At 41.4% G+C, this 19514-nt stretch overlaps 1 protein-coding gene across 1 annotated transcript in view; it reads left to right on the top strand.

Annotated features, from left to right (window-relative positions):
- Positions 1-18902, top strand: part of OIT3 (oncoprotein induced transcript 3) — a 34232-nt gene extending 15330 nt beyond the window's left edge. Inside the window, exons 5-9 of the mRNA XM_069980526.1 lie at positions 778-900; positions 2846-3006; positions 4527-4942; positions 8608-8707; positions 18679-18902. Of these exons, the coding sequence (XP_069836627.1) occupies positions 778-900; positions 2846-3006; positions 4527-4942; positions 8608-8707; positions 18679-18849 (971 nt within the window). The 3' untranslated portion in view covers positions 18850-18902. The remainder of the gene's footprint in view (positions 1-777; positions 901-2845; positions 3007-4526; positions 4943-8607; positions 8708-18678) is intronic.
- Positions 18903-19514: the final 612 nt, after the last annotated feature.

Raw genomic sequence — 19514 nt, 5'->3', positions numbered from 1 at the left:
CATTTCAGGGTAGCTATCCTTTCAAGTCACTCTAACTAGGGGTCTTAAAACCTGACCTGGAATGTATACCATGCCAAGATCTTTCCAGAAGGAAAGACAACCCGTTCTGTATGGACTTACCTTATAGAGACATTCAGCACCAGCACGAACGAGCAGCTGGGCCACACAAACGATCCCTGTATTGTTTGTGTGCTATTTAGGGTCCTTTTATACATACAGATAAATCTCTCATAAAGCACTCGTCATACACTGACAAGTGATGATTTTTTCACTTAAATGAAACTTGCTAAGAAAAGTTGTTAATACGATGGTATTTACGAACATAAATATGATTGAGAATGCATTTGTAATATTTACTGTGAACAAGGAGTGTTTGTACTTGCTGAAAAACAAATAAATGATAGATAGATTGAATAGATGATTTTGAGGTCAGCTCAAAAGACGCAATCAACTAAATGTGTGATTTTTTGTTTGCCGTTTCATCGTTGCAGTGTTTACACCAGAAAGTTATCACTTAAACTGGCTTAAAATAAATGTTCACATCAGCACTCACCATTCACACCATTTTATTTATGGGACTTCTCTAGACCAAATAAATTAGCACTGCAAATAAATGTACTGTATTATAAAAAAAAAATTAGTGTTCCTTATTATAAATCCTTGAACCTAGTTATACTTTAATAGTGCTTATGGTTTTTATTTCTTTTTTCTTTTGTGATTTCTCCAGCTTTGTGTTTGCTGATAATTTAGTTTCTTATTTCCTCTTTTCTTCATGAGATATTGAGGGCTGTCAGAACAATAATGGAGGCTGTAGTCATACCTGTGCAGCATTTGGAGATTCATACCAGTGTTTGTGCCCACGGGGGCTTGTCCTGTCTGAGGATAACCACACATGTCAAGGTACTGTACAAAAAACTTTGCTTATCCAGTCATGTTGATGATTTGTTTTTTTTAAAGGTTGTGTTAATTTCCTATCAGTATAGTTTTACTTATCCTATGCTAAGAGTTTTAAAGTCTCAGAAAAACTTTTGACGTGTCATAGAGATTTGGGGGGGCATTTTCAGACCCCACTGCTGTCTAAAACAAGCTTGCAGAAGCGTGTAGTTATGGGCCTCACTTACTGGATTACAGCCTTTTTTGTCTCATAGCACAAGACAAGCTCCATAGACTAAAGGACCCTTTTACATGGGCCGATTGGACAGGAGTGTTACTAGAAATGACCAATAATCAGCCCATGAAAAAGTGACAGCGATCAGCTGAGGACCAATAAAACACTTGATCCTTGGTTGATTGTATCTTTTGGAGTGCTTTAACATTTAATGCTATCTGTTGCACATCTTCCTGTGTAAACAGAAGATGTTCGGCCAATACCAAAGGGAAATTGACAGCACAGATATGCAAATATCCCTGCTGTCAGTTTCCAGATCAGACATGTAGTGCATACATACCTAGTGCGCTGCTGTGTGATCTGGCATCCCACCGTCCAGCTCTCCGTCCTGCACTCTGGCAGACAACAGTATTGTCAAGCTGCCTCCTCCAGAATGATTGACAGCTGGGGGAGGCGCGGCAATGGCCAGAGAGCAGGATAGAAGTGCTGACAGATTCCCTTTAAGTTGTACAGTGGTCCCTCAAGTTATAATGGCCTTAGAATACAATCTTTTAAACATACAGTAGCCTTTTCTAAGACCTTGTAGCGTGCAAACACATTCGACATACAATGCTATAGACAAAATTTAGGGCAATCAGCACACACATTTTACCAGTAAACACCTTTAAAAACCCTGTATTCCTTTTCACACCGACAACTATCGAGTACTTTGTGTACTTTATACCTATGGCAGGATGAGCTGCTCTTTTTGGTACCTATTGTAGCTCCATTTTACTTTACTGGTACATTGCACTGTGCAGGTCCTACAGTAGTGTTCCCCAACTCCAGTCCTTAACCAACCAGCCCACCAACAGGTCATATTTTAAGGCTTCCCATGCAAAGAACACCTGTGCCAATACCTGATGCACTGAGTATAATTATTTCATCTGTGCAATGCTAAGGAAATCCTCACAACATGACCTGTTGGTAGCCATGAGGACTGAAGTTCATGAACACTAGTCCACAGCTTCTAACTGTTATTTCAGTCCTTCAAGCCCACAGATCAGTGTCAGGCTGGGGTTCTTGGGCCATCAAATGAATAAATTGAAGCATATGACTAAAATCTGTCAAACCATGAGAAATCGAATCTAGTGGTCATCAGCTTCAAAACCATCTCCAGGTAGAGTAGATCTTTGGGGCCAATAATTGTGTCAGAGCGAGGGCCCACCAAGGCATCCTGCAGTCTGTCCTGGCACAGACACCACCAACTCCAGCAGCAATAGTTTTTGATTAATCAGAATTAATTTGAACCTTAATTTGATTCTGACATTGCAGCACAGACATTGCAGTTATAATATACATGTATAATAGTGTTTTCCTCCCAAGTGAAGACTATAATCTTCCTTCTGTCCATTTGGTGTGCTACTGCTTGAGCTGATACACACACTGTGTGCAGACTTTGTTAACAGCACTTGTCATTCTCAATGTGTATCGGTGTGAAAGTCACAGGAGATCATTGACCTGTTGCAGAGAGTTAATGTTCTGCTTTGTTACATAGATCTGTCTGGGATTGAACATTTAATTCCAGTGCTAATAACCACCAGGGATTCTCATACTAGAAGGTGATAGAAGTAATCGCAAATTGTATTTTCTCACTGTGTGACCTGATTTTTTCTGGTGCTCCTGCAGAATAAAAAGCTGAAGTTTACAGTGAAGGTTAAACACTTTTTTTTTATCCTTCACTACTTTGTCTTTCAGTTCCAGTGTTATGCAAGCCAAGTTCCATAGAGGTCTCTGTCCCAAAAGATCTAGTTGGTGGACTTGAACTGTCACTTAGCAATTCTTCCTGCAAAGGTGTTTCCAATGGCACCCATGTCAATATCAATTTCAACCTGAAGGCTTGTGGGACAGTTATCAATGTATGTATTTATGCTGTAATAGCATAAGTATTTTTTCTCTCTATTCCTATGCTCTATAGACTGCTATAGGCCCTGACTTCTTTTAGAGCTAATTCAACTTCTCTTTATTCTTTCCATATATTTTACCAACCTTCAATCCACAAATCAAAGAACATTATGGGATTGACTCAATTGGTCCAATTTTAAAGGGGAACTCCACATAAGGAAAACTGTTTTTCTATTAAAAGTAATGTGTCTATAAAATGTATTACCATATCTGTGCGGCTCTGCCACACTGGTAGCTGATAGACATCCAGGAACTAAAGAAAACTGGCCTCTGTGCCATCCACTTTGTCTCCTGCTCCCATTGCTCTCTCTCCCCTACTTAGGAGACAAATATTCCATGCCTCTGTCCCACTTTGTGTGTGTTTGCTGAGCACAGGCTGATGATGCAGACAGGTGGCTTGGCTGGATCCCCCAATCCCTGAGTGATTCACCATTTCTGATCGGCCTCTTTAGCCTCTAGTCTTAATCTGAGCAGACAAGTAGTGACAGAAACTGCAGCAACTTCACTGATTGTGCAAACGTCTGCAGTGAAATTAGGGCTACGTTCACACATGTTGGAGTCTCATTACAGTACTGCAGCATTTTCACAGAAATTATGTAGTAACACAATTACATTTTGCTAAACAGCCCAGAGGATCAGAGCTGGCACTGCCAATCCCACCTAGACAAACAACGAGGTATAAACAGTATATGCCATGAAAGATAGTATTGGATGAAGTCCTTATTGTGGGGCTCAACTTCAAAGATAAAAGTTGCTGGATCATAATATGTGCGTTGAGATGAAAAGAAAAAAATATTAAATTCAAAAAGTTCTTTACTTTATTTTAATATCGGCGTTACAGGTAGTAACAATGTGCTGTGTGGGTGAGACCACAATGAAATGATAAAGTACTGCAATTAATTCAGTAACACAATGAAACTGCAATGTGTGAACACAGCCTAGATGTTCTGCAATAGATTTGGGCGGGGAATAGGCAGGGTGGAGGACTGTGACGAACAGCTGAGAGAAAGCAATGCATTCTGGAACCTGTAGTACTGTGTACAACTGCTCAACCAGGAAGTACAGTCGCACAATACAGAACAAAAAACCCCAAACAAATTTTGGTAGTTTCAAAACTATAAGTATAGACAGGTAAGCAATGCTATTTGCATCTGCCGCAAGTTTATTTTTTTTTTTTACCTCTACCTGGAGTTCCCCTTTAATATTAACATGTCCTCAGGGGTGTGGCTATAGGGGTGCAGAGCTGGCATTTACACCTCAGTCATACTGCGCAAAGGCCTCTCCACCACATAGGACACTTGTGGACTATGTTAAAAATAGTTCTCATTGGAGCCTAGGAGCCTCATGTCATGCCTGATCTTTCATTGGTAAGGTTTATGTCAGTATGTCTTAATTATATTATTATTAGGGCTTATGATACTTAAACTTACCATTTGGCATCATAAAAAACTTCAATTATTTCCATCTTTTGCAGGTAGTAAGTGATAAGATCATTGCTACAAACCTAGTTACCGGTATGCCTAAACTGACCCCAGGAAGCAATGGGGATATTATTATTCGTACTAGCAAAATCCTTATCCCAATTACATGTGAATTCCCCAGGCTCTACACCATCACAGAAGGATATGTGGCTAATCTCAAGAACACACCGCTGGAAATTATAGGCCGCAACAGAGGGACCTTTCCCTTTACCCTGGAAATTTTCAAGGATAAGGATTTTGATGAGCCTTATCGGGAAACCCTGCCAATACTTAAGCTCAGAGATTCCCTTTACTTTGGCATTGAACCTCTGATGCGAGTCAGTGGACTGGCAACCCTAGTGGAGAATTGTTTTGCAACCCCATCTTCCAAAAATGATGAAATCCTGAAATACTATCTAATAAAGGACGGGCAAGTATTAAATAATGTATTATTCTATGTATTTATTATATATTATAGTACATTTACTATAGTTTGTTTACAAAACCGCAATCTTTTAACATATGTTTGAAAATAAGCCATCCATTTTGATGCCTACATGATCTTTTCAAAACTGTAAGTGTCACCGTCGTTTGTAAAAACTTTTGATATGTCATAGAGACAGGTCAAAAGTTTTGATTGGTTGTGATAAGGATAATGAGCGGGAGAGGACATGATGAAGCGCAGTCGCAGTTATTGTCCTATAAAACAACTTTTAATCTTGCAGCCCTGTGTCAAATTGGAGTGGCCTAGAGTGTGTGTGCAATAGGATTGCAACACCCCTCCATCCCTCCTCCCCGCCCTCCTCATCATTAGGAATGCCTTTATCCTCCATCCTATTCCTCACCTGTTTGAACACTGCACAGGTCCCTTAACCCTTTGAGGACCAGGCCCAAAATGACCCAGTGGACCGCGCAAATTTTGATCTTAGTGTTTTCGTTTTCCCCTCCTCCCCTTCTAAGAGCTCTAGCACTCTCAGTTTTCTATCTACAAGCCATGTAAGTGCTTGTTTTTTACAGGAATAGTTGTACTGTGTAATGGCGTCATTCATTTTACCATAACATGTATGATGGAATTCCAAATATATTATTTATGAAGATATAAATAGGTGAAATCGTAAAAAAGAATGCAATATGGTAACGTTTGGGGGGTTCCTGTGTCTACGTAATGCACTATATGGTAACAGCGACATGATACAATTATTCTATAGGTCAGCCCGAACACAACCATATGCAGGTTACACAGATTCTCTAATGTTATATATATATTTTTTTATGAAATCCTTTTTTTTGGCAATTAAATATTAATAAAATGGGCCTATTGTGACACTTATAACGGTTTTATTTTTTCACCTACGGGGCTGTATGGGGTGTCATTTTTTCCGCCATGATCTCTAGTTTTTATTAATTTTTGTAAAAATTTCCACGGCACTCCGGATATAACAAAAAGCAAACGTGATTTATTGCATAGTGAAACAGCACAAAAATGTCAGTAGCTGTTGTGCTGTTTCACTATGCAATAAATCACGTTTGCTTTTGTTATATCTGGAGTGCCGTGGAAATTTTTACAAATATACAAGTTGGAGTCGTGGTCGCGACTGCCCGCTGGCACCCACACTACTACGTCTGGTGGTGCTGCTCCAAGATATAGACTCTCTAGTTTTTATTAATACCATATTTGTGAAGATCGGCCGTTTTGATCACTTTTTCTTGATTTTTTTAATATATAATGTAACATAAAATCGGTAATCTGCGCACTTTTTCCGCTCTTTTCGTGTACGCCGTTCGCCGTTCGCCATGACGCTTGTTATATTTTAATAGATCGGACAATTACGCACGCTACGGTATATTATATGTTTATCTATTTATTTATTTTTATATGTTTTATTTATATTATGGGAAAGGGGGGTGATTTCAACTTTTATTGGGGGAGGGGCTTTGGGGTAGTGTAATAGTGTTTTGAACTTTTTTTTTTTTTTTTTTTTTACACATTTGAAGTCCCTTTGGGGGACTTTTACATACACTACTTGGATTTATACACTGACCATTGCTATGCCATAGGCATAGCATTGATCCGTGTTATCGGCGATCTGCTCATTGAGCCTGCCTGTGCAGGCTCAGTGTAGCAGATCGCCGATCGGACCGCACGGAGGCAGGTGAGAGACCTCCGGCGGCCCGTTTCAACGATCGGGACCCCCGCAGTCACACTGCGGGGGTCCCGATCGGTAAGTGACAGGCGACTCCCCCTGTCACTTGCACTTAAACGCCGCTGTCGTTTAAGGGGTTAATGACACGCAGCAGCGCGATCGCTGCAGCGTGTCATTACCGTTGAGGTCCCGGCTGCTCACTGCAGCCGGCCCCCACCTCCTATGAAGCGCGCTCCTCTCCGGAGCACGCTTCATAGCCGGAGAAACACCCAGGACGTAGGGTTACGTCATGGGTCGTCTGGGGACAGACTTCCATGACGTAACCCTACGTCCAGGGTCGTCTAGGGGTTAATGATCCAGTCCATGTGCAGTGTTCACACAGGTGAGGAATAGGAGAAAATGTTCCAGGGGCATACCTAATGGTGGGGAGGAGGGATGGAGGGGTTTTGCAATCCTATGACATAGGTACTCTAGGCCACGCCAATTTGACACAGGGCTGCAAGTTTTAAAGTTGTTTGTTAGAACAATAACTGCATCGCCTGCAGAATGGACCCCAGGACAGATATTGGATTAAAAGGAGCTATCTGAAGGTACAAGCGGTTTGGGGATCCGATTGTGGGTACCAAGTCGCTTTAAGTACAGACAAAAAAAAAAATGCAACAGCAACCTACAGCTGCAAGTGCTTACGGTACATACTCCTCACTGTGTACACAATAAAAACCATGTCACAACGTTAAGGTGTCCTCAGAAACATGGTCCTACTCTAGTTTTCTCACACTGGCAATGGCCACTCCAGGGCTAACAATAAGCTTACAACTGGGTAGATAGGATCCAAATCTCTATTTATAACATTCACAGGACATGGGTGGAGTGTAAGCAAGGGCATTGGGTGCTGCTAATTTTTTTTTCTGTTGTGTGTGTGGCTACCTCCTGTTGGTTTGCACTCCACCCATGTCCTGTCAGTGTTATAAATTGAGAAATTGCTCCTATCTGCCCAGTTGTAGGCTTATTATGAACCCAGGAGAGGCCATTGCTAGTGTGAGAATGCTAGAGTAGGACCATGTCTCTAACGACACCTTAACATGGTGACGTTGTATACTCTGATCAAATGGTTTGCTAAGATCCTCATTTTTTAATATCTACAGAGCACGTTTTTATTGTGTTTATGCCGGGGGGAGTATGTACAGTAAACACTTGCACCTGTAGGTTGCTGTTGCTTTTTTTTTTTTTGTATAGCTCTATGACATCTCAAAAGTTTTTACAAATGACAGGTATACTTTAAAATTATTGGAGGAGCTTCAGTTGGCTCCTAGGCGCAAAAGAAAAGATGGTAGAGTACAAGCAGATTCAAATCCTTTTCAGCTTAGTGCTACCCTGCCCACCAGACATGGAGAAAAGTTTAATTATTTTACATAAAAAACTGAACACAAGGATGTAGTTATTTGGGGGAAGAAAATATTACTTAACTGAAAGAAAAGTAGGTGCTTGAAATCAAACTTCCAGAAGATGCGGTAGGTAAATCTACAATGGCTAAACTAACATTTCTGGGATAAACATAACATCCTAACATAATACGGAAGGAAATACTAAAAGGGCAGACTAAATGGACCCAGTGTCCTGATCTAGAACAATTTAGCATACAGCCAACAGTAGAGCTGATATGTCATTACACTCTGGAGGCAAAAAAGATCAAATATTAAATGAGATTGTGCTGAATTATAGGCTGGAGAATGTGAAGCACATCTTATCGTAGAGAAGGTGGGAAGAAGATTTTCTCCTCTACAGATATCCAACGGGTTTAGTGATCATGCTGAGGTCAAAGGCATTTAGTGAAATTCGACTTTAATAGAGACAAACACAAGCCAGAAAAACAATATATAAAGGTGGTACATTTTGTGATAGTCAATCTAGACAACACCAATTTTTGTCTTCTATTACTTCTTATTTTCAGATGTGTCTCAGATGAGGCTGTCAAACAATATACATCAAAAGATCATCTTGCCAAACACTTCCAGGTCCCAGTGTTTAAATTTGTGGGAAAAGACAACAAGGTAAAACATTGGAGTTTTTATACACTACCATTCAAAAGTTTGGGGTCACCCAAACAATTTTGTGTTTTCCATGAAAAGTCGCACTTCTTCACCACCATATGTTGTGAAATGAATAGAAAATAGAGTCAAGACATTGACAAGGTTAGAAATAATGATTTGTATTTGAAATAACATTGTTTTTACATCAAACTTTGCTTTTGTCAAAGAATCCACCTTTTGCAGCAATTACAGCATTGCACACCTTTGGCATTCTAGCTATTAAAGGGGTAGTGCAGCGGTAAAAAATTATTCACACACTAACACACATTACAAAGTTATACAACTTGAGTTCACACTACGTATATTTCAGTCAGTATTGTGGTCCTCATATTGCAACCAAAACCAGGAGTGGATTAAAAACACAGAAAGGATCTGTTCACACAATGTTGAAATTGAGTGGATGGCCGCCATATAATGGCAAATATTTGCTGTTATTTTAAAACAACAGCTGTTATATTGAAATAATGGCAGTTATTTACTGTTATATGGCCGCCATCCACTCAATTTCAACATTGTGTGAACAGAGCCTTTCTGTGTTTTCAATCCACTCCTGGTTTTGGTTGCAATATGAGGACCACAATACTGACTGAAATATACGTAGTGTGAACCCAGCCCAATTGTAATGTATGTTATGTCTGTGAATGGCCCCCTTCCCCGTGTCCCACCACCCCCACCCGTGTACCCGGAAGTGTGGTGCGCTATACTCACCTGTCACGTGCCGACACCCGTCTCCGATCTTCAGCGAGTGACGTCTTCTTTGGGCGGACGGCGAACAGCTCCGACTGTCCCGAATGCCGGCCGCCCTCTGCAGCGTCATCCGATGCTCAGCCGCGATTGGCTGAGCATAACTGTGCTCAGCCAATCGCGGCTGAGCACAGTTGTGACGCGGCGGAGGGGGGACGGGCGGCAGCGACTCGGCCGTCCGTCTGAAGATGACGTTTGGCACAAGATGGCAGACGGCCCTCGACACGGATCAGGTAATGTATAATGCACCACACTTCTGGGTACACGGGTGGGGGTGGTGGGACACGGGGAAGGGGGCCATTCACAGACATAACATACATTACAAAGTTGTATAACTTTGTAATGTGTGTTATTCTGTGAATAATTTCTGAGCGCCGCACTACCCCTTTAATCTGTTGAGGTAAGCTGGAGAAATTGCCAGCACCAAAGCAACCCCAGACCATCACATTACCTCCACCATGCTTAACAGATAGCGTCAGGCATTCTTCCAGCATCTTTTCATTTGTTCTGCGTCTCACAAACGTTCTTCTTTGTGATCCAAACACCTCAAACTTGGATTCATCCGTCCACAACACTTTTTTCCAGTCTTCCTCTGTTCAATGTCTGTGTTCTTTTGCCCATCTTAATCTTTTTCTTTTATTGGCCAGTCTCAGATATGGCTTTTTCTTTGCCACTCTGCCCTGAAGCCCAAAATCCCGCAGCCGCCTCTTCACTGTAGATGTTGACACTGGTGTTTTGCGGGTACTATTTAATGAAGATGCCAGTGGGGGACCTGTGAGGCGTCTGTTTCTCAAACTAGAGACTGTAATGTGCTTATCTTCTTGCTTAGTTGTGCAACGCGGCCTCCCACTTCTTTTTCTACTCTGGTTAGAGCCTGTTTGTGCTGTCCTCTGAAGGGAGTAGTACACACCGTTGTAGGAAATCTTCAATTTCTTAGCAGTTTCTTGCATGGAATAGCCTTTATTTCTAAGAAAAGGAATAGACTGTCGAGTTTCAGATGAAAGTTCTCTTTTTCTGGCCATTTTGAGCGTTTAATTGACCCCACAAATGCAATCTGCTCAAAGGAAGGTCAGTTTTGTAGCTTCTGTAACGAGCTAGACTGTTTTCAGATGTGTGAACATGATTGCACAAGGGTTTTCTAATAATCAATTAGCCTTCTGAGCCAATGAGTAAACACATTGTACCATTAGAACACTGGAGTGATAGTTGCTGGAAATGGGCCTCTATACACCTATGTAGATATTGCACCAAAAACCAGACATTTGCAGCTAGGATAGTCCTTTACAACATTAACAATGTATACAGTGTATTTGTTTAAAGTTAGGACTAGTTTAAAGTTATCTTCATTGAAAAGTACAGTGCTTTTCCTTCAAAAATAAGGACATTTCAATGTGACCCCAAACTTTTGAACGGTAGTGTAGGTCTTACAATCTGAATTATGGATAATTTATATTGCAAATCTAAGCTATAGGAGCTGGGTTTCTTTGTTCATTACTAAATATAAAGCGCATTGCTAGTTATTCTGCTGATGTCATTTATTATAAGCATGTGGCGCAAACCAGAATGCATTTAGTATGAGATAGGAGGTTGAAACTATAATTTCAGATTTACATTACGTTCTATGCATATTTTTCATTATTAGCTGCTATTCCTTTCTAAGTGTGTAGAGAACCACTAACCCTGAACGATTATTAACTAATTATACTGAAAATCATGATAATTATAGTCATTCCAAAATTAAAAAATCTCTATCCTAATTCGAGTTCACAAAAATAACTTCAAAACAGAACATTTCAGGCTTTCAGGTCTGACATACATCGACCCCATTAATATAGGATACAGAACTGCCATTTACAGTGTCATTTGGTTGTTAAAGGAGAATATTCTAGACACAAGTTAACCTCTCAAGTTATAGTTCACATTTTAGGTCAGTGCTTTATAGAAGAAAAGCTTTTTAATGTAGCTGGCTTACAACTTTGGTACCGTAATTCCACATTTCTCCAAGCCAGGATTGAATACTTGCAGCAGAATGTTAAGAGAATCCATTAAAGGCAGCCTGGCAGCAGTGCTGAGCCCTCAAAACTGCCGACAGTACTGAACAGAGGAACGGAAGAGCAGTGAACACATACTGGTTGTTGTCATGCAGTTTACATGTCTGTGAATGTTTTTTTTAAATAACCCAGTTATCACTACTGTAAGTGCCCAGGAAGTGGACATGATGTCCCTGGTTCCACCTCTTGTGGGGCTAGAGCTGTCACTCATAGCTGAGAGGAGGGGCTAGGAAAATGCTCAGAGCAGGTAATTCTGGGCCCTTAAACGAAACCTGTCATCTCATTCATGCTGTCCGATCCAAAAGTCATCAGGGTGGTCCCCAGCAGCTTCTCCTCTGGATCACTTCCTGTTTGGGTATAGGAAGAGATTTATCAATAAAGGCTGGTGAGTGGGCAGAAGCTGCCGGGGATCACCCTGATGACTCTTGGATTGGGCAGCATGAAAGAGTTGACAGGTTACATTTAAGTGCCCAGAATTAACTGCTCTGAGTCCCTTCTTTTGGTGCTCATTGTGCAGTTATTGGGTATGAGATAAACGGGATATATGCCCACCGCCTTAATGTCTTGGAAGGTGTACTTTTAAGATGTGGATTCAAAGGACGTGAACATTGGAGGGCAGAAGGCTTCAGTCAATTTCTGCTCCCCGGATAGACCCTTTAAAGGGGTGCTCTGGCGCTGATAAAAAAAAAAAATCAATCAATCAAACATAGTTTTCCCACTTATCATCCCTCCTGAGTCTGTCTCTGTTTGAATTTCCCCGCTGTTTTCAGGTCTCTGAACCTCCAGTTTGTGTCTTCATTTTTTCTTTACTTCCTGGTTTGGGCTTTCCCACGATGCACTTCGTCTAATGTGATGTCTAACTAACTCTGTAAAACTGTTAGATGGCTTACAGCTTGTTGAGCAACCTGTGTCATCTGACAAAGGGAGTCTGGCCTAACAGGGCTTAGACCCGCCTCCCTCTTGATGATGATATTGTCACAAAATGGCTTCCTGGGGTCAACAGTCACTAGGTAAGAATGAGTTTACTTCACTTCCTGGTAGGAAGTTGACGGTCGAAAAGATAGGAAAGGGGGGCAGATAGATGATTGAAGCATATTACAATGTTATATAACTTTGTAATGTGTTTCAATTACCGGGAAAAAGCTTTTCACTAGAGTACCCCTTTAAGTCCAGTAACACTGAACTCTAATGACTGGGATCAGTTCAAACGGAGCCAGTCCACCTCATATATATGAAGGACACCTATGTTAACTACCCAGTCATAGCTGTCATCCAGTTATGTCTCTGTTACACCTACTATTGGTGGTTTTACATGGAATGATTTATCGTTCAAATTTGCACGATAACGGTCGAATTCGAGCGATAATCGTACGTGTTAACGCAACGAACGATCAAGCGACGAACAAGAAAGCTTTCATTTTGATCTTTCAACAACTTCTCAAATCGTCGTTGATCGTTTGCAAAAAATTCGCAGATCGTTCCATGTAAACAGTCTTTCAACGATTTCACCTATGTATGAGATAGGCTTAAGCGATCGCAAAACGATTTTTCCGTACGATGTATCGTTCCGTGTAAACGCTGATCGTTATGAAAAAAACATAGTTCATTCTAAATCGTTAATCGTACGATCGGGCGAATTATCGCTCCGTGTAAAAGTACCATATGTCATATATTTATTCAGACATTAATCCAGTTAATCAATTTTATTGGTCAGCAGCCAATTTAGAGATGTAAAAGTTTTTTTTCTATTACCTACGGTAATATAAGATCTAGTTCCTTATCTACATTATCTTCCCTATGTGCCCTCCCTCACAGTCCCTAGTTTATGCACTTCTCCAACTTTCTTGCCATCTTCCTCTCAGCACATCCGTACGCTTCTTATTTAGACCCAGCCCATCCCCGCCATAGAGCCTGTAGCCAACAGAGAAGTCAACCCATTTCTCCATACCTCCCAAACAGTTTAAGAGGGTCACAACAGGCTCTTACCCACAATTATAAAGATAGTAACAACAGGCTTTGGCCCACAATTTTTAACAGGGTAACAACAGATGCTTACCCACAATTATAAGGAGGGTTACAACATGCTCTCACCAACAATTTTAAACAGGGCCACAATGCCACTTACCCACAATAATTAGAAGGCTTTTGGGGGAGTAGGAAGGCTTTTTTTCTTTCCCTTTTTGTTTTCTCGATGAGTAAATGTACAGGAAAGAGTGTTTCCTAATTTTTTTCTCCATTTGAAATGGGACTTTATCTTGCAGTGGCTGCGCAATATTGTCAGTCTGGAAAAGTGGCATAATTCAGGGACCTGGGAGTCTTTAATGCATCCATGCATGCTACCCCTGCTTTGCCAGTTCCATTTCCATAATCTCTCGAATTGAGCACTTAAGCATTGGAAAATACTTGACTTGAGTAACGAACATTCAAGCATTTTAGTACTTGGTCATCTCTAGACTCCAGTTGATGTGAGTGGACATTTTTTAATTTCATAGGACTTAAGAAATCCTACAGACCTAAGGGTTCTTTTACATGGCCTAATATGGGGTAGTGCAAGGACGCAAGTGAGCAATGATCAGTAGGATCAGTGCTTGTTTGCAGTGCCTTTAGAAGTATTAATGTTTACGGGTCTGGGCCACACAAATGATCACTCTATCATTCGTGCCGCGATTTAAATATATTGCTACCTGCTGCACATCCTCTGTTTAAGCAGGGAGATATGCACCCAATATTGATTAATTATAAAGCCACACAAAAGATGCGATCAGCTGACGAGCAGGCGTTTTTCCACTCCTCAGCAGATCAGTCACTTTTACGTCAGTTAAAGGAGTGTTTAGCAATAGAGATGACCGAAACCTTGAGCATGCTCGAGTCGATCCGAACCCGAACTTTCGGCATTTCATTAGCGGTGGCTGCTGAAGTTGGATAAACCCCTAAGGCTATGTGGAAAACATGGATATAGTCATTGGCTGTATCCATGTTTTCCAGACAACCTTAGAGCTTTATCCAAGTTCAGCAGCCCCCGCTAATCAAATGCCGAACGTTCGGGTTCGGATCGACTCGAACCCGAACCCGGTTCGCTCATCTCTATTTAGCAACGCGCCTTGACGATAATGTAAAAAGGGCTTCGTTTTTCTGGTTCATTGCAGCTCAACTTTTCTAATACTTCAGCCATAGTAGATCATATTTTGAGGGAATCTCAGATACCCTCTTTGAGAAATTTTGTTCCATTATTTAGATTTAATCAACATTTATTCTGTTTGGTTAAAATGATTTGAGCTTTTTTATATTTTTATAACACAATTGTTTTGCAGATGAGTGAGGCTTCCATTAAGTTAGTATATTCTAGATAATCGTTGTTAGCTGTGGGTATAAAGGTCAGTCTCTGTTTATAGGATTTGATAGTTAGGCACACAATCATCAATATTTGCGTTGTAACTACCTATCTATTCTGGGCATAAAAGGGAATTGGATTAAAGCTGTGCATGAGCCTAAATTCCAGAGTAAATTTATCAAGTGCAAACAATGATAACTGTTCTGAAAGTCAGGGCCCCATAGCAAACTTCTGAATGCCCCCAGCATTAAAATATACAAGCTTCATATCGAAATTAAGACAAGGACACATCTCTCTGTTGAATCACATTAAAAAAAGAAATACATTTTGTCCACCACATGTGCCCTTATACTTATAGAGTTAGGAATAGCCAAAAGGTCTTATGGTGGACAGATTTATTTTACAGATTATTGAAGCCAAAGCCAGGAATAGATTTAAAAAGAGGAGAAATCTAAATTATTCCTTTATGACCTGTTCTCTGTTTATAGTGTGTTCCTGGCTTTGGCTTCAAAAATCTGCCAGATAAATCTCACTGTGTAAACACAACCTTAAAACACAGAACAATTATCTGCCAAATAGGGTAGATATTGCCAGTGATCGGCCAACAAACCAGCGAATGTCCGGCTGATCGTCCACTTGTTACAAAAGAGGAGATTAAGCCTGTGTCCCTACACACTTGGTTTCCCTCAGTTTCAGACAGGTGTTGGAGATGCAGCGGTGCACCTGAAACCATGGTACACATCTGGTGGGGCTGCACCCTCCTCCAGCCATTCTGGAGGACAGTAGTGGCCCTCATTTCTGAGATAATGGGCATCCTCATCCCCAACACCCCTGAATCTGTCCTGCTATTTATGTTCCCCATGGCGCAGCAGAAGTACAAAAAATCCCTCGCCCGACATTTGTTGCAAGCAGCGAAGACCGTAATCCCCAGGCATTGGAGATCCTCGGATGCTCCTTCCCTGGAGGAATGGTTCATGGAAGTTTCCCACATTCAGCGAATGGAGGAACTTCTGGCGGTGACCCCGAAAGAGACCTCCTCATACACTTCCACATGGTTTGCTTGGCTGGATTTCCTCGCATCCCCCCGCTACAGGACTGTCAGCCTCTCTTAGCTGAGTATTCGAGTTCTCCTCCCCCCTCCCTCCCTCTCTTTTCCTCCTCTCCCTGGTGCATAGCCTGCGAACGGTTGGTGCGGGTCCAGGGCGTCCGGACCTTGTTGGGCTCTGATTGCTACGGCTCATACAGGTATGGCTCCTATGTATAACTCGTGTCATTCTTCTCAGTTTTGTCTGTTTCCTACTCCTGTCCACCCCTGTCCCCCTCCCCTTCCTCCCCGCCCCCTCCTCTTGTCTCCTCTTTTTGTCTCTTTAGGCCGATAAACTGGACATTTTTCAAACGGATTGTTGCACTATGACAGGATGTTGCCAATTGCCTTAGTTATTATGCGATTAGTTGTTACATCACCTTAGACAGCATTTAGCGTACGCCCTTACGGGTATTGGTAGCTTAATCTCTCCCAAGGTCTTTCCACATAATGGCCGGAAGTGCAGCGTGCTGTACCCGGCTCTTTACGTTCTATAGTCTACCCCTGCTCTGTGTATATTTGGTACGCTTTATACTCTGTTCTCGGTTTTTCTGTACTTTGAAAACTCTTTAATAAAATTCTTTTTGAGTTTGAAAAAAAAAAAAAAGAGGAGATTAAAGCAAAGGGCTGTACAAACAATTCAGCAATGTTTGTGCAGCCGTGGCTACAAAAACGTTGAGCCATGTAAGAGGCTCTGTGAGTGAGCTCTTTCTATTTCTTACAGCAGTCTATTTGGAACTTTCAAACATTGAAACCTTCATTTTTCAGACATACTTAAACATAAAAATTTAACCAAGTGGCACTCTAGTTTTTACAACATTATTCACAATTAAATTTACTACATGTATTTTTGTTTTGACTTCATCCACCCCTATTTTTGTTCAAGAGGCAGTGAGTAGGTCCCATCCTCATGCAAAAGATCCACTCTCTAACAATCTAAATATATTATCTGATTGGCCCCCTATTTGTGAATATATGTATGTTCCAAGCTGAGAACCCCGCATTGCTCTAAGTTTTGCCAGTTGGGTAGCCAAACAATAAGCTCTAAAGTTTGGTAAGGCAACTCCTCCCCTGTCCAGTGGCAGACAGAACTAATGTGTTTTCAATTACTCTTTTCCTGCCCCATATAGGTTGATTGATAAAGCTCTCCATCCCCTTCAAATGTTTATCCTCAACCCAAATAGGAGAAACTCTGAGGTAGTAAAGCAACTGTGGAAGAACTACCATTTTGCCTATGGTCAGAGGGAGTCTTGACCATACTCCTACCTTTTTTAGTATACTCCTTGACATTCCCTGATATTTTTATTCCAAGATATTCTATATTTTTCTTACTGTACACAGCTTTTAATTTCTCCTCGAGGAAAACTTGCCCCTGCTCCAGCAGCACTAACATTGACTATAGTCAATTGATTGTAAGTCCTGATTACTTACCAAAATGTTCAGTATTTTGAATGATTCTTGGAACCGCTGACTGAGGATCTCTGACAAATATGAGGATGTCATCTGCGTATAGTAGCAGCCTATCCTTCTCTCCTCCTATGACAAAGCCCTTAAAGTGACTCTGTACCCACCATCTGTCCCCCCCAAACCGCTTGTACCTTCGGATAGCTGCTTTTAATCCAAGATCTGTCCTGGGCAGGTTTGGCAGGTGATGAAATTATTGTCCTAAAAAACTACTTTTAAACTTGAAACCTGTGCCAAACGGCCGTGGCTTGGAGTATCTGTGACCTAACTTTGCACCACCCCTCCGTCCCTCCCCCCCCCCCCCCGCCCTCTTTCCTATTCCACTGCAGTGAAAACTACACAGGTGCCTTAACGATCCAGCCCATGTGCATTGTTCACACAGCTGATGAATAGGAGAAAATCTGCCTGGAGCATTCCTAAAGACGAGGAGGGTGGGGAGGAGGGACGGAGGGGTGGTGCAAAGTTAGGGCACAGATACTCCAAGCCACGGCCATTGGGCACAGGGCTTCAAGTTTAAAAGTCATTTTTTAGGACAATAACTGCATCACCTGCCGAAAGGACCCCAGGACAGATCTTGGATTAAAAGCAGCTATCTGAAGGTACAAGTGGTTTGGGGGGTCAGATTGTGGGTCACTTTAAAATCGCCGTTCCTGCTGACAGCCAGAGCCAATGTCTAAATAAAAAGAACAAACTGCAGTTGTGAAGGGGATATCCCTGCCTCGTTCCTGTAATCCGGGAGAAGGGTTCAGTAAGTACACCCTTGAGATTGATTCTTGCCGAGGGACGACTGTATAGAATCTTAATCCTATGGGGTGCTGCATTAGCCAGTAGTAATAATAATAATAATAATAAAAGCCAGTGATTTGTATGTCTATGGCAGCTGGGCCTCGGCATACGGGGCTTATCTCAGTGGCTTCCAGACCTGAGATATAAGATAATGATATTGGTAGTAGCTAAAGTCACATATTTATGGCTCGCATCAGAGATGGGCAGATGTACATAATACCACTAATAATAATATTATTATTATTATTATGCCTCACACCTCCCGCAAAGTAAAAGTGTCAATTAATTTGATATATGTGTTATTTTGCGTATAACAATCTATAAAAATTACTGGGAAAATTTATTTATAAATCGTTTAATGTCAAGCCATTGAATTTTTAGTAAAGATAAAACTGCAAGAACACATGCCAATAACAGCAAGGAATGTCCCTTAGTAAAGATTTTACAACTCTTCTTGTTTCCTCTCACCCAGGAGGTCTTCTTACATTGCCAAGTCTTGGTCTGTGGAGCCACAGATGAGCGATCACGTTGTGCCCAAGGCTGTCGCCGCCGAATGCGTAGATCAGCAGATATGGAAGAAACAAGCCACCTGTCAAGCCATGTGCTGACTGGAGGACCCATAGTAATAGACATGGAGGAGTAGTCTTTTCTTTCATTCACAACCACAGTGCTGTATATAAAATGCTTCAACATTTATTCTATTGCTCCATTTTTTTTTAATCTACTGTATTAAGGTAAATACTTTTTACTTTTATCGAGGCCGTCAGTTTAATGGCTGGGATCCATTCCCCAGCTCACTATACACTTTGTCTTTTTAGGACCAGTTCACACAAAGCAAAATTGGCAGAATTCCGCGACGGAATCCCACCTGCCTCAGTGTCAAATGGAGACTCTATGGGAGGGTTCGTGCCCCTCTGATCAAAGAATTGACATGTCAATTCTCTGAGCAGAGGCGCACGAGCCCTCCCATAGAGATGTCGATTGACACTGAGGCAGAGAGGTCCGTAGCGGAATTCCGCTGAATTTACTCAATGTGAACTGGTCCTTTAGTGGTAAAGATCACCAATAGACAATGTATTGGCTTGCTTTTGTCTGCTTCAGCTTCCCCTTGAGAGCCAGGAAATGCAAACCACAACCAAAGAGGCATTAGCAAGGATCTGGCACACAATAACGCAATAGAATTTTGTGAATGGGAACCCATGAAAAACTTAATACTTACATAGGCTATTGTAATCAAAAGAAAAGAACATTATGCCCCATTTCAAGATCAAAATGAAAAGAAAATGGTGGTTGTTTACTACTAAGCGA

This window comes from Dendropsophus ebraccatus, chromosome 8 (assembly GCF_027789765.1).
Source record: "Dendropsophus ebraccatus isolate aDenEbr1 chromosome 8, aDenEbr1.pat, whole genome shotgun sequence".
Lineage (NCBI taxonomy): Eukaryota > Metazoa > Chordata > Amphibia > Anura > Hylidae > Dendropsophus > Dendropsophus ebraccatus.
The sequence above is the reverse complement of the archived record's forward strand: the minus strand, read 5'-3'. Positions and strand labels throughout refer to the sequence as shown.